The sequence below is a fragment of the Carlito syrichta genome, unplaced genomic scaffold, assembly GCF_000164805.1.
Source record: "Carlito syrichta isolate Samal-C Ts95f unplaced genomic scaffold, Tarsius_syrichta-2.0.1 Scaffold304000, whole genome shotgun sequence".
NCBI classification, from domain to species: domain Eukaryota; kingdom Metazoa; phylum Chordata; class Mammalia; order Primates; family Tarsiidae; genus Carlito; species Carlito syrichta.
In genome coordinates, this window is record NW_007248096.1 from 537,284 (window position 1) to 551,817 (window position 14,534).

General features: G+C 39.9%; 1 protein-coding gene across 2 annotated transcripts in view; it reads left to right on the forward strand.

Moving 5' to 3' along the window:
* Positions 1 to 14,534, forward strand: part of SSH2 (slingshot protein phosphatase 2) — a 293,047-nt gene that overhangs the window by 220,632 nt on the left and 57,881 nt on the right. For both annotated transcript variants that reach the window (XM_008059339.1, XM_008059340.2), the window contains one exon: positions 6,713 to 6,777. In XM_008059339.1, coding sequence (XP_008057530.1) covers positions 6,713 to 6,777 — 65 coding nt within the window. The remainder of the gene's footprint in view (positions 1 to 6,712; positions 6,778 to 14,534) is intronic.

A 14,534-nucleotide genomic window follows, 5' to 3' on the forward strand; every position in this document is an offset into this window, starting at 1 on the left:
CTAATTTTAGGTATAACAGTGGACATAGGTGGGTCTCAGATACTTTCTCCTCAAACTGAAGTAGGGGATATTAGATTCCTAAGAATCCTTCCAGAAGTAACATTCTATGTGACCCTGTTAACATCTCTCATCTCCAACATACTAAAGCCTATTCCTTTCTTTTTTTTTTTTTTTTGAGTTGGAGTCTCACTCTGTCGCCCAGACTGGAGTGCAGTGGCCGCTCCCGGCCACTGCAGCCTCGACCTGCTGGGCTCCAACGATCCTTCCGCCTCAGCCTTCCAAGTAGCCGGAATTACAGGCATGCGCTACCATGCCTGGCTGATTTTTTAATTTATTGTAGAGATGAGATCTCGCTGCCTAGGCGGGTCTCGAACCCGCGGGCTCAGGCAATCCACTCACCTCAGCCTCCCAAAGGCGCGGGATTACAGGCTGAGCCCGCTACTATTCCTTTCTTGGTAACCTTGTCTTTTGTTTTGTTCTAAAAGACTGACGATCTCATCCCTATTTCTCCAACAGTTTTTTAATAATGAAAGAAAGCTTTATATACTGTGTTATAATAACTTTTTACCCTCACAGACCATTTTTCTAGCACTTTGCAGTATGCCTTCCTTACACACAAAGTAGATATTTCATAAATTTTTGTTTATTGAACAAAAAGTACAAAAATACTCAAATAAAGCCATATGTGACTTATCAATTAAGGTTTGATAGCTAAAATGTTCAGGTGTTCCCTTGGATCCTATGCAAAATTATTTTAACTAATCAGAGATTAAAATTCTTATCTTTCTGCGGTCTGAGGAGACAGGTATAAAATATTACTAAGTAAATAAAGTAAACTTACTATTATTGCTGTGATAACAAAAGTCATTATATCACATACTAAAATGCCAGTCTGGCAGGCCAAGGCAGGAGGATCACTTGAACCCAACAGTTCAAGACCAGCCTAGACAACACAGTGAGACGTCATCTCTACACAAAAGAAAAAAATTAACCAGGCACAATGATGCATGCCTGTAGTCCCAGACACTTGAGAGACTGAGATGGGAAGATCTCTTGAGCCCAGAAATTTGAGGCTGCAGTGATGTGTGATTGTACCACTGCACTCTAGCCTAGGTGACAGAGCAAGACCCCAACTCAAAAAAATAATAATAAAATACCATTTCTTAAATGCCAGCATTTGTTTCTCAAAGGTGTATATACTAAAAATACTGGACATTTAACCCAGAGGATTTTTATAAACAAGGAATTGTCAAATATGAGTTCACCTAGGAATGAGTATAAGAGTCTGATTTTAGAAATATAATGTATGTGCATTATATTTCCTATATTGGATTTCTCCAAAATCAAGCACACCTATGGTGATGAGATTTAAAAAGAATCATAGAAAATGTGTCCTAAGGAGAGAGATTTCCAAGAAGATAATCAACCTAATGCTTCTCTTCTACCAGAAAGACTTTTGTCATTTGGGGGGAAAAATCAACAGGGACACTAATCCTAATGAATACTATACAAAGAAGTGATTGCTTATTGTCATAAATGTGCCACTTTGATGACTTGTGACCTCTGCAAGTGGAAGAAATTATAATTACTAGGAAGGAAACAAAGAAGACTGCAAATCTTGAGTGTGTGTGTCCAAAGTGAAAGCTAGAAATACTGGATTCCGTTGAGCCAGTAGTTGAATTTACCTCTATTCAAGATAGAATCTCAGCTATTTTAGTGGCTGCCTTACTTCTTGTTCAGGCCTTCGTCTTGTTGCAAATGTAGCGGCTCAGAATTGCAGTCCATTTTATTGGACAGTATTGTCCTCCTCCCAAAACTCTGTAACTGTGGAAATTTTTTAAAGAGTAAGGGCACGGAGGGATGGAGTGGGGCTCTTTTGGAATTTAGCTTGGGTTATACATTCTAAAACCTTCTCCCTCGATGACCAATACCAGAGGTTGGGGGGAAGGAAGTCACTTCCTCAAAAAACATAAATGCACAGAGGAAGTAGACCTTGCTAAGCTTTGCATTTCTGTTTGGTGTGAATATTTATACCTTACAGTAAAAGAAGACAAATTACTGTTTTAAATCCAGCATGTTTGACTAAAATGTTAGGCAAATTGCTCTGTGACATGTAATAGTAAGTGGGGTCAGTGACTTTTAAAGCTCACCCTGGTTAGCCTTTTTCTTTGGTCAAACTTCCAGGTTCAACTGCCACCCATGTTTCTTTTTGGTTTATTGTTTTTAGTCTCAGTCTCACTCTTTTGTCCAGACTGGAATATAGTGACATGATCATAGCTTACTGCTATCCTCAACCTCCTGGGCTCAGGTGATCCTCCTACCTCACCCTCCTGAGTAGCTGAGACTACAGGCATGTACCTCCACATTTGGCTGATTGATTCTTTTGTAGAGACAATGTCTCACTATGTTGCCCAGGCTGGTCTTAAACTCCTGGGCTCAATCCTCCTGACTCCACGTCCTAAACTGTTATGATTACAGGCATGAGCCACCACTCTCAGCCTTGCTAGTCAGGTTTCTACTTGACATACTAAAAAGAAAAGCCGATTTTACACATGCTGAATGGACTTGATTTGTCATCTAGAGCATAATAGATGAGGCAGTGTGAGTAAAAACTCACATCATAAAAGCAGACTGTCACATAAACTGAAGCTGCCTTGGCTAAGCTTGTAGTAACTGAAAGTTGGTGGCAGAATTGAGAGCAGATCAAGGGCTTGCTATGACTAATTGTAGTTTCTTATGTATGTTTCTTGAACTGGTTAGAATTTTTTAACTGGGCTACATTTAAAATATCCAAATACTATTTTGCAATCAAAAAGTGATATTATGAGTGAATGTCTGCCAATATTTTAAAGGGGAAACAAAGAAAAATCTTTAAAAATCAGTCTGAAATTTAGCTACTAGCAGTGAAATATATGGAAAAGTGTATTTTGCCTCTACTAGACTCTGTGAAGAACAGTTTCCCAAGTAGGACATATAACCAGTTTGCTTATAGCAATACTTTTTGCAGCTGACACACCTGAGCTTCCACATAACCAATTGACATAAGAAGCTTTATTATAAGCCCGGCATGGTGACTCATGCCTGTAATCCCAGAACTTAGGGAGGTAGAGGCAAGAGGATTGCCTGAGCCCACGGGTTCAAGACTAGCCTGGACAACATGGCGAGATCACGTCTCTACAATAAATCAAAAAATTAGCTGAGTGTGACAGCACACACCTATAGTTCCAGCTACTTGGGAGGCTGAGGTAGAAGGATCACCTGAGTCCAGCAGATTGAGGCTGCGGTGGCCATGAGCATGCCACTGCACTCCAGCCTGAGCAACAAAGTGAGACTTCGACTCAAAAAAAGAAACCTTACTGCAGGTGTAGGGTTTCTGCCTTTTGTCTGACCTTTGGAACTTTGGACCAGTAGTGTTTAAAGTGGGAACTTTGGGCTACTATTTCAGGGTCTCCTCCAGACATTCAGCATCCTGAAAATCCTTTTCTCAGGTTATTTCTCCTGATAAGACAGAAGGAAACTTAGTTTTTAGAAAGCCTCAGCTGTTTAATTCAATTGTAACTCAACTCTAGTAACTTTTCATTGTATATACCTAACACTTTATCTCCTTATACTTGTTCTTTTTTAAATTATTTTTATTTTTTTTTCAGTTGGAGTCTCACACTCTGTCATCCAGGCTGGAGTATAGTGGCATACTCGTGGCCACTGCAGCCCCTACCTACTGGGGTTAGGCGATCCTTCCGCCTCAGCCTCCCAAGTAGCTGAAACTACAGATGCGTGCTACCATGCCCAGCTTTTTTTTTTTTCAATTGTAGAGACGAGGTCTTACCAAGTTGCCCAGGCTGGTCTCGAACCCCTGGGCTCAGACAATCATCTCGCCTCAGTCTCCCAAAGTGCTGAGATTACAAGCTGAGCCACCTGTCCAGCCTGTTCTTTTAATTTTTAACAGCTTTATTGAGATATAATTAACATATCATATAATTCATCCAATGGTTTTTATTTTTATTTATTTACTTTTTTTGAGTAGTAGTCTCACACCGTCACCCAGGCTGGAGTGCAGTGGCATGACCACAGCTCACTGCAGCCTCAAACTCCTAGGTTCAGGTGATCCTCCTGCCTTAGCCTCCCAAGTAGCTGGGACTACAGGCATGCATACCATGCCCAGCTAATTTTTTTATTTTTTGTAGAGACGAGGTCTTGTTACGTTGCTCAAGCTGGTCTTGAACTCCTCAGTGCAAGCAGTCCTCCTGCCTCAGCCTCCCAAAGTGCTGGAATTACAAGTTTGCCTGACCAAGTGTGCACAGCTCTTATTTTAGAATACTTTTATCGGGCAGCCCCTTTAGGTCTCCTCCCACTGTGGGAGCATTTCTATCCTCTCAATAAATCCTGCTTTCAAAAAAAAAGAAAAGTATTCTTTCATCACTCCAGAAAGAAACTTGATACCCATTAACAGTCACTCCCTGTTTACCTTCCCTTCCCTACCCCACCCCCGACCCCAGCCCTAAGCGACCACACTAATCTACTTTCTGTCTTTATGGATTTACCTATTCTGGATATTCCATATAAATTGAATTATATAAATGAATTTTTGAGTCAGACTTCTTTTACTTAGCATAATGTTTTCAAATGTCACTTATGTTATAGTATGTAATGGTACTTTATCCCTTTTTATGACTGGATAATATTCTATTTTGTGGATAATTTATCCATTTTTGTTTATCTACTCATCAGCTGATTGGCATTTGAGTTGTTTCTACTTCTTGGCAATTATAATGCTGTATGAACATTTGTGAAGTTTTTGCGTGGACATGTGTTGTGTTTTGTTTTGTTTTTTGTTTTTTGTTTTTTTTTGAGTTGGAGTCTCACTCTGTCGCCCAGACTGGAGTGCGATGGCTGCTCCCGGCCACCGCAGCCTTGACCTGCTTGGCTCTGGCGATCCTTCTGCCTCAGCCTTCCAAGTAGCTGGAACTACAGGCGCAGGCTACCACACCCGGCTAATTTTTTTATTTATTGTAGAGGTGAGGTCTCACCAAGTTGCCCAGGCAGGTCTCGAACCCACAGGCTCAGGCAATCCACTCACCTCAGCCTCCCAAAGGCATGGGATTACAGCCTGAGCCACTGAGCCCGGCTACATGTGTTTTCCTTTCTCTTGGGTTTATATCTAGGAGCCTACACTAGTTCTTGAGTATGAAACTTAAACTGTGTTTCAAGTTTGAAATGTAGTAGAATGGATCTGGCCAAACATAATGACTTTCATTTTTGATTTTGAAAGTTGAAAGAGAGCCGGGCTGGGTGGCTCAGCCTGTAATCCCACGCTTTGGGAGGCTGAGGTGAGCGGATTGCCTGAGCCCGCAGGTTCGAGACCTGCCTGGGGAACTTGGCAAGACTTCATTTCTACAATAAATCAAAAATTAGCCAGGCGTGCTAGCACGTGCCTGTAGTTCCAGCTTCTTGGAAGGCTGAGGCGGAAGGATCACCAGAGCCCAGCAGGTCAAGGCTGCAATGGCCAGGAGCGTGCCACTGCACTCCAGTCTGGGCAACGGAGTGAGACTCCAACTCAAAAAAAAAAAAAAGAAAGTTGAAAGAGTCTACAATAATAGAATTAGTCAGAAACCAGCAGTGAAATGAAAGGCAAGAAAACTATGCTTTAAGAGATGGGAAAGAGGGGAGGAAAAAGGAAAGGCTTTCAAATTTACTGCCCTATTAGACAAACACATCTGTTTGCCAACCTACTTTTTTTTCCTGCCTCTGTCTACTTCTTGCATATATCAGTATTTCATCTCATTATTAACAACTATGCAGTTAACTAGAGGAAAATTATATATATAGATTCCAAGACCAATATGAGAACAAGTTATACTGGCATTCATGATTACATGGCTATGTCAGTCCCTTAGACTCTTAAAACTGGCTGGACCTGAGGGGCAACAATGAAGTTTTTTTGTTCTCAGATTGTCATCATTTGTGACAGAATGTTATCTAATTATCTCCTATTAGCCAAAGCCTCAGATTTTCTAGTATGGAATAGGGAATATGAGAAAGTCTATAATAGTTTAATAGGAAGAAATTTCAACTTCGTTTTATAAAATATATAAGAACAAGTGAGGATTAATTTAATACATTTTAAAGCATGTATTAATATGATCAGGAGAACATATGTCCTTTATATGCTGTATTTAATACATACTTTCATTTGAATATCATCTACTTATGTTGAAATAATTTTAAACTACAGCATTATTTTATGAATAATCTAAAAATCTTCTTAGGTTAAGTGCAACTGAAGATTATTATTATAGAGATAGGAATGACAAAAATGGTTAACTTTTTAAAGGTTATGGATAATTCTTCTAATACCATGCCACAACCCTCATTTTCAAAATGCCCTCGTACCTGCAGTGGGTCTGAAAGCCCAGCCAGATCTCACCCACAGATCTCTCATGAGCATCCACCATAATACATAACTGAGATGGGTCTCAAATGCATACATTTTTTATATAGTGTAGACTAAATGTGAATATATAAAGATGCAGTCTATCATTCTCTCTTTCCATTTAAAAAGAAGTCAATAATCATATTATTTAGTTTCTGTGTCTAATTAGAGTCCTTCAGTGAATCAGAACTTTCTTTTACAAAAGTCTCTAAGGTAGAAGGAATCTTCTCTGTTGACATTAGAATGGCAAATAATTATCCTTTGGTTTGTAAATTTTACCAGGTGATCTCCAGCAGCATCTCCAAGCAATGTTCATATTACTTCGACCAGAAGATAACATCAGGCTGGTAAGTTAGTAGTATCATCATAATTCTCTTCCTTCAAAGACTGTCCATTTTTACGTCCCAACTCAGCGCTGGGAAATATATGAAAGAGGAAAGAAGAATGGCATGTCCTCATCATCCAGGAGCTTAGAATTTAATTGGGGGTATAAGTTAATGTGAAGTGATATGAAATAATTTGATGGTTCAGGAGTGTTGATAATTGCTAGTTTGTTAGTTATTGACTATAATAACCATGGAAGTTCAGAAAAAGGAAAAACTTGGGGATTTGACCTAGTTGAAAAAGGTTTAGGTAGAAGTGGAGCTTGAGTTAGATCTTGAAGGATAATGAGATTTGAATTGGCAGAAAGAAATCATTCTAGATGAGGACGTAAGCAAAAGCACTCATAGGGAAGGACAAGGAGGGAGTGAAATGGCCCAGGATTGATTTTACATTCAGACTCAAGAGACCTGGACTTAGGTCCTTAGTAAGTTACTTTACCCTGTCTGTACTTGTTTCTTCATCTCCTGACGACCTCTCACAATTAAGAGGATCACATGGACATGAACACATATTGAAGAGTATAAAATGCTGCCTAAGTAAAGGAATTATTATGATAGGAAAAATAGATACCAGAAAACAAGGCAGGCAAATATGAATTTATGCTCTAAATTGGAGGTCTCAAACTGGCAGCCCATAGGGCCAAAGATATGTTTTGTTTGGATCACACAGTGCTGTTATTGTTGGGGTTTTTTTTAAGTGTGAGCCATAATTTTTAAATTGAGTATCATATAAAATCCAGACTTGGGCATGTCTTCAAAAATAAAAAAAATTTCTAGCAGCACAGGTCTTTATTCTTACATGGCAAAACTTGGCTAGGCTGAGGTATAGGGAGATGTAGCATGAGTTCTTGATTTACTGTAATTCCCACATAACCTGTTGTGTCCTGAAGTCAGGTATCACTATTTGTTATCATTCCTGCACTTAGTTTGCTTATAATAGTACTTTTAGTAAAAGAAAAACAAAAATGGGATGAGCATGTTTCTCTGTAGAAACTGAAAAGTATTTCTACTCTTTTGATATTCATGTAGTTTACTTCATTCGTTTACATTGTCTGTCTGATCCTCTAGATTACTAACTAGAGGTCGTATGCAGTTGTGAAACGTTACAGGTTTTTGAGTCAAGGAAAGACCTGGGACAGCTACAGTATTTAAGGAAGATTCCTCAGAAGTTAATACAGAATAGAGAGGAGGAAGCGTTAATTTTAAATCAGGGCAGCCTGCTGGGTAGTTACTACAATAATCCAGGTGTGTGATAATGAGTCATTTTAAGTTACAGTGGTTACTTGGAAATTGAGACCCACAGACACATTAAAAGCGTAGGTAGTTCAATCTCTTCTTCCTGTTTAGGAAGATAGATAATGAGTAGAATACAGGATTGACTGGAAAATTGATGATCAGGCCTCTGAACACTGTGGTAATCACCAGTTCTTCATTCACTTAATCATTCTGCACTTAAATTTTGTCATTCCTTTTCCTTGAATACTGCCTCTATTGCCATCTTTACATAGGCACTAACTTTTGTTGAGAAACTTACTTCAAAATTAATTAATTAATTAATTTTTTTAGTTGCAATCTCACTCTGTCACCCAGGCTGGAGTGCAGTGGCATGCTCACGGCCGCCACAGCCTCAACCTGCTGGGTTCAGGCGATCTCTCCACCTCAGCCTTCCAAGTAGGTTGGACTACAGGCACACACCACCACACTCAGCTAATTATTTGTTTGTTTGTTTGTTTGTTGTAGAGACGAGGTCTCTCCATGTTGCCCAGGTTGGTCTCGAGTCCCAAAGTGGTGGCATTACAGGTGTGAGCCACTGCACCCAGTTTACTTTCAAAATTTAAAGGAATCTTTTTAATTATTTTATATCCTAATTTTTGTCTTAATTTTTATTTTCTAACCAAAGTAACATCATACATTTATCTAAATCTTTTCTGTATTTCTTTGTTTCTTTAAGAGACGGTGTCAGCTGGGCTCAGTGGCTCAGCCTGTAATCCCACTCTTTGGAAGGCTGAGGTGAGTGGATTGCCTGAGCCCGCGGGTTCGAGACCCGCCTGGGCAACTTGGTGAGCCCTCATCTCTACAATAAATCAAAAAAATTAGCCAGGCGTGGTAGCGTGTGCCTGTAATTCCAGCTACTTGGAAGTCTGAGGCCGAAGGATCGCCGGAGCCCAGCAGGTCGAGGAAAAAAAAGAGATGGTGTCTTACTCTGTCACCCATGCTGGAGTGCAGTGACCTGATCGTAGCTCACTGCAGCCTCAACTCCTGGGCTCAAGTGACTCCTGATTCAGCCTCCCTAGTAGTGTATTTCTTGATATACTTTGTTCTTAATTCTTTTTTCTTTTTTCTTTTTTTTTTTGAGTTGGAGTCTCACTCTGTTGCCCAGACTGGATTGCAGTGGCACGCTTCCAGCCACGCGGGATTACAGACTGAGCCACCGAGCTGGCTTGTTCTTAATTCTTTAAAAGTGAACAAAGATGGCCAGAGGGCAGGGTGAGAGTGAGGAGTGCAGTTTTCCAAGTATTAGTTATCCAAAGCAATGATCCTCAAGTACATCAGAATCACATGGAAGGCTAAACCAATTGCTGGACTCCACTTACTAAGTTTGATTGGTGAAGGAGCAGAAGTGGTGATTTGTATTTTTAACCAGTTTCCAAGTGATGCTGATGCTGCTGGTCCAGGAGTGACACTTTGAGTACAACAGTCATTTGCACACGCTGGATGCCCAACAGATATTTGCTGATAGCTTCCAAAAATTGTGTGGTTTGGTAAAGCTAAAGTTGAGGTTTAACATCACTAACTTTATCCTTTTCTCACTCATAATCTTCTGGACTTTGGTTTGAGCATCTAAATATTAAAATAATTTTAACCACATGAGACTTGGGAGAGCATGAAAGAAGCAGTTAGGAAGGCAGAGCTGACAATTAAATGTTTTCTCTCCCTCCTAAAATATGCAGCCTCAGCTGCCTTATATTTATAAAATATAAATTCAGAAAATGTAACTGATTAATTCAGAGTTCAGATGACAAGCCATTTTGCAGTTGTTTTGAATTGTTACAAACACATAGTCATTATGTTTCAGATTATTGAGTGAGTCATCTTCAAGAAAATGAGTGAATGCATTGTATGTCTTTGGACAAATTAGCACTTTTCTAACTGAAAGGAGCATTTGTAGACTCAAAGCAAAGACTTTTGTTTTGAGTCAAAATTGGAATGCTAAAACTCTTATCTTTGGATTTGTGCATAAGGTTAAAAGTTTGACAGTCAACTGAAAGTCCTGCCTTTATATTTTTTTACTAACCCAACCAAATCCTACATTTTGCTTTAGCATAGAAAGTAGGATGAAGCAAATATTTTTCTTTAGGGAAGCTCCGTGTTTCAAATACAGGTATCAAGCATTAACTTTAGTATTTAGGAAAACTGTAGTTGGTAAAACAAAGGGAGTGGTTTTATAGTACTGTTGTACATTATTAAAGACCAATCATTTAATTTTTTTAAAACTGGGAAATTAAGAATTTTCAGTACATTTGATATAATTTTAATTAAAGTTCTTTTTTCTTTATTTTATTTTGAGTCAGAGTCTCACTGTTGCCCAGGCTGGAGTACAGTGGCATGCACGCTCATACCACCCCAGCATTGACCTGCTGAGCTCAGGCTATCCTTCTGCCTCAGCCTTCCAGGCAGCCAGAACTACCACACCCAGCTAATTTTTTTATGTATTGTAGAGATGAGGTCTCTTTCACATATAGATATAGATATAGGTAGAAGAAGAAAAGGAATCTACAAGAGCATTGTTTTGTTTTTACAAAAATGCAATAAAAATATAGATACTGTTTTAAAACCTACTTTCTTCACAGTTTCTCATGAATGTCTTTTTTCAATTTACTTTAGAGTTGTTGGGTACATGTGAAGATTTGCTACATAAATAAATTGCTTGAAGGCAGGGTTTGGGCTTCTAGCGAGCCCTCTCTCCCCATATGGGTGGTTGTGTGCTCTTTATCCCCTTCCCTGCCTCCTTCTTTTAGCAGTGCCCAGTGTCTTTTGTTCCACCTTTGTGACTATGTGCCCAATATTTGGTGCCCACTAATGAGTGAAAACATGCGTTATTCAGTTTTTTGTTTCTGTGATAGTTCACTTAGAATGATGGTCTCCAGCTGCATCCATATCATGGATATTGTGTTATGTCAGTAAATAAAGCATGGTTTTTAATAACTATACAGAGTGTAATTCATTTTTTTTTTTTTTAATATATAAAAATAGAGACAAGGTCTCGCTATGTTGCCCAGGCTTGTCTTGAACTCCTGGCCTAAAGCAGTCCTCTCTCCCCAACCTCCCAAAGTACTGGGATTACAGGCATGAGCCACCATGCCTGGCCTTTTTTTTTTAATGCAGGAACTTCAGAGGAAATAGACCTATTTAAAAAAAAAAAAAGATTCCCTCAAACTGTAACCCATTTCTTTCAAAATAGTGTTCTTTAGTTTATTAGTGTCTCATCCGAAGTCTGTTTTAATTTTAGTTATTGACTTTGCTATGTTCTTTTGGCTAGAATTTAATATTTACATACTTTAAAAATCTTTCTCTCTGATGGATTGGGTGAGCTGCCTGTCTAGACATTAGATCTTGATAATGTGTCTTCACTGAAGACAAATATGGCATGCAAGGGCATGATATAAGCCTCTTAGTGAAAATAAAGGCGAAGGTGCAGTGTAAGCTTAAAAAGGAATATTTCCTGACATTAGGAGATACTAAAGAGAGAGGCTCTTGTATCAAGTGGTATTTCTGATCTGCTTAACTGGTTAAGCATTTAAATTCGATACTGAGGGAAATGTTAACATTATTCTTCGATTGATGAACTTTGGAAACAGTTTGGTTTCTTCAGTAATAAATCAGAGGCAGGAGGTGACTTCTCACACTTGAATCCAGTACACCTGAAACTTGTAATAGGAGTCCAAATTTAGGCAATAAATGTAGTTTCTTGGAATAGTTACCTGTTTCTTTTGCTGCCAATGCCTTAAAATCCAGAATATTGTTTTGTTTGGACAATTAGAATGGACTTCAACAATGTTCTTTTCAGTGAGAACTTCAGTTTATTAATCAAATGCATCTCCATTATTGTCTTATTCCAGTCGTTTATTCCATGTAAATTCCAAAGACTGAGGAAACATTGGAAATGCTGTCATTTTCAAAATTAGGGTATTTTAATTACATTTGTCTGGTTGGCTTGATAAATTAGATTTTGTGCATTTTGCTAATCTCCCCCAACAGAAGAATATCTTTTCTGAGACAGGGTTTCATTGTTGCCTAGGCTGATATACAGTGGCACAATTGCAGCTTACCACAGCCTCAAACACCTGGGCTCAAGTGATCCTTTTGCCTCAGCCTCCCAAGTAGCTATGACTACAGGTGCATACCACCATGCCAGGCTAATTTTTATATTTTTTGTAGAGACAGGATCTTGCTTTGTTGCCCAGGTTGATCTCAAACTCCTGAGGTCAAGCAGTTCTCCTGCCTTGGCCTCCCAAAGTGCTGAGATTACAGGCGTGAGACACTGTGTCTGACCCTTGCTGCCCACTGCTAACTTTACTAATAACTTGCATTATAGGCCGTATTTTGGGAGTTTTTTGTTTGTTTGTTTGTTTGTTTGCTTGTTTGGGGGTTTTTTTGAGTCAGAGTCTCACTCTGTAGCCCAGGCTGGAGTGCAGTGGAACGCTGCTCATGGCCACTGCAGCCTCGACCTGCTGGGCTCAAGTGATCCTTCTGCCTCAGCCTTGCAAGTAGCTGGAACTACAGGCATGTGCCACAATGCGCAGCTTGTTTATTTATTTATTGTAGAGATGAGTTCTCCCCAAGTTGCCCAGGCTGGGCTGGAACCCGTGAGCTCAGGCAATCCTCTCACCTCGGCCTCCCAAAGTGCTGTGATTATAGGCTTGAGCCACTGCGCCCAGCCGAGATTTTTTTTTTTAATCCACTTTGACTTAGCCAATCAGTTGCCACAGGCTGGTATAGGAACTGTAAATAAATTGTCAAAGGCACAGTTCAGTTGTTCCCATGACATTTGTATTTGAGTCTTGCCAGAAGTTCTCAGAGCCTTGACAGAGGATAAATGAGCCTGTAATACATTCGGGAAACTTGGGTCAAGGCAAGCCCAAGTTTAGATATGTATTAACATGTGAGATCTTGTTTATAAGAAAGTCTAGTTTACCTGCACTGGGTGTTCTGGTTAATTTAACATTTTGTGGAATGTTTCTACAATCAGAGAAAGAGTTAGTACTTCCTCTCAGTTAATCACATGTGCACTTACTGCTATTCATGGTTCTATGTGCTTAACGTTTCTCCCGTGATCCCAGCTTTCTAGACTTTAGCCCATTTAAATGTTAGTTCTTCTTAGCCTCTCATAAGTGATTTTGATTTTAAATGCTCTTTTACTTCATGGAACACTAAGTGAACAGTATAGCTATCTTTTATCCATCTGGTATCAGAATGGTGAGCATTACATTCTTGTTGTATCAGCTTTTATTAAAAAGTTTAATGAGGCCAGGCACAGTGGCTCACACCTGTAATCCCAACATTTTGGGAGGCAAAGGCAAGAGGATTGCCTGAACCCAGGGGCTCGAGACCAACCTGGGCAATTTGTTGAAATCTTGTCTCTATAATAAATCAAAAAATTAACTGGACATGGTGGCATGTACCTGTAGTTCCAGCTACTTGGAAAGCTGAGGCGGAAGGATTGCTTGAGCCAGCAGGTCAAAGCTGTGGTGGCTATGAGCATACCACTGCACTCCAGCCTGGGTAACAGAGTGAGACTCCAACTCAAAAATAAATAAATAAATAGATACATAAATAAATATTTGAAGCCAGGCTCATTGGCTCAGCCTGTAATCCCGCACCTTTGGGAAACCGAGGTGAGTGGATTGCCTGAGTGGGTTCGAGACCCGCCTGGGCAACTTGGCGAGACCTCATCTCTACAATAAATCAAAAATTAGCCGGGCATGGTAGCGCGTACACCTGTAGCTCCAGCTACTTGGAAGGCTGAGGCGGAAGGATCGCCAGAGCCCAGCAGGTAGAGGCTGCGATGGCCGGGAGCAGCCACTGCACTCCAGTCTGGGTGACAGAGACTCCCAACTCAAAATAAATAAATAAATAAATAAATATTTGAATGAGTGTTGCCTGGAAGTTGTTTTATTTTTAAGGTTTGTAAGGTATCTTTTTTAACTTCTTAATAAGAATATTTCTGGCCGGGCTCAGTGACTCAGCCTATAATCCCAGCACTTTGGGAGGCTGAGGTGAGTGGATTGGCTGAGCCCATGGGTTCGAGACCAACCCAGGCAACTTGGCGAGACCTCGTCTCTACAATAAAATAAAAATACGCTGGTGTGGTAGCACGTGCCTGTAGTCCTGGCTACTCAGAAGATTGAGGCGGAAGGATCACCGGAGCCCAGCAGGTCGGCCCTGGGGTGACTGTGAGCGTGCATGCCACTGCACTCCAGCCTGAGCGAAGGAGTGAGACTCCAACTCAAAAAAAAAAAGAAAAATATTTCCAAACACATCAGAATAGAAAAGAAAACATGAAAATATATCCTCATGAACTTATTACTCAGCTTTAATAGCCATCAGCATTTTGTCTGACTTCTTTCATCTATTCTTCCTCCTTTTTTACTTATTTAGTTATTTTTATTTTTATTTTTTGAGTTGAGGTCTTACTCTGTCACGCAGGCTGGAGTTCAGTG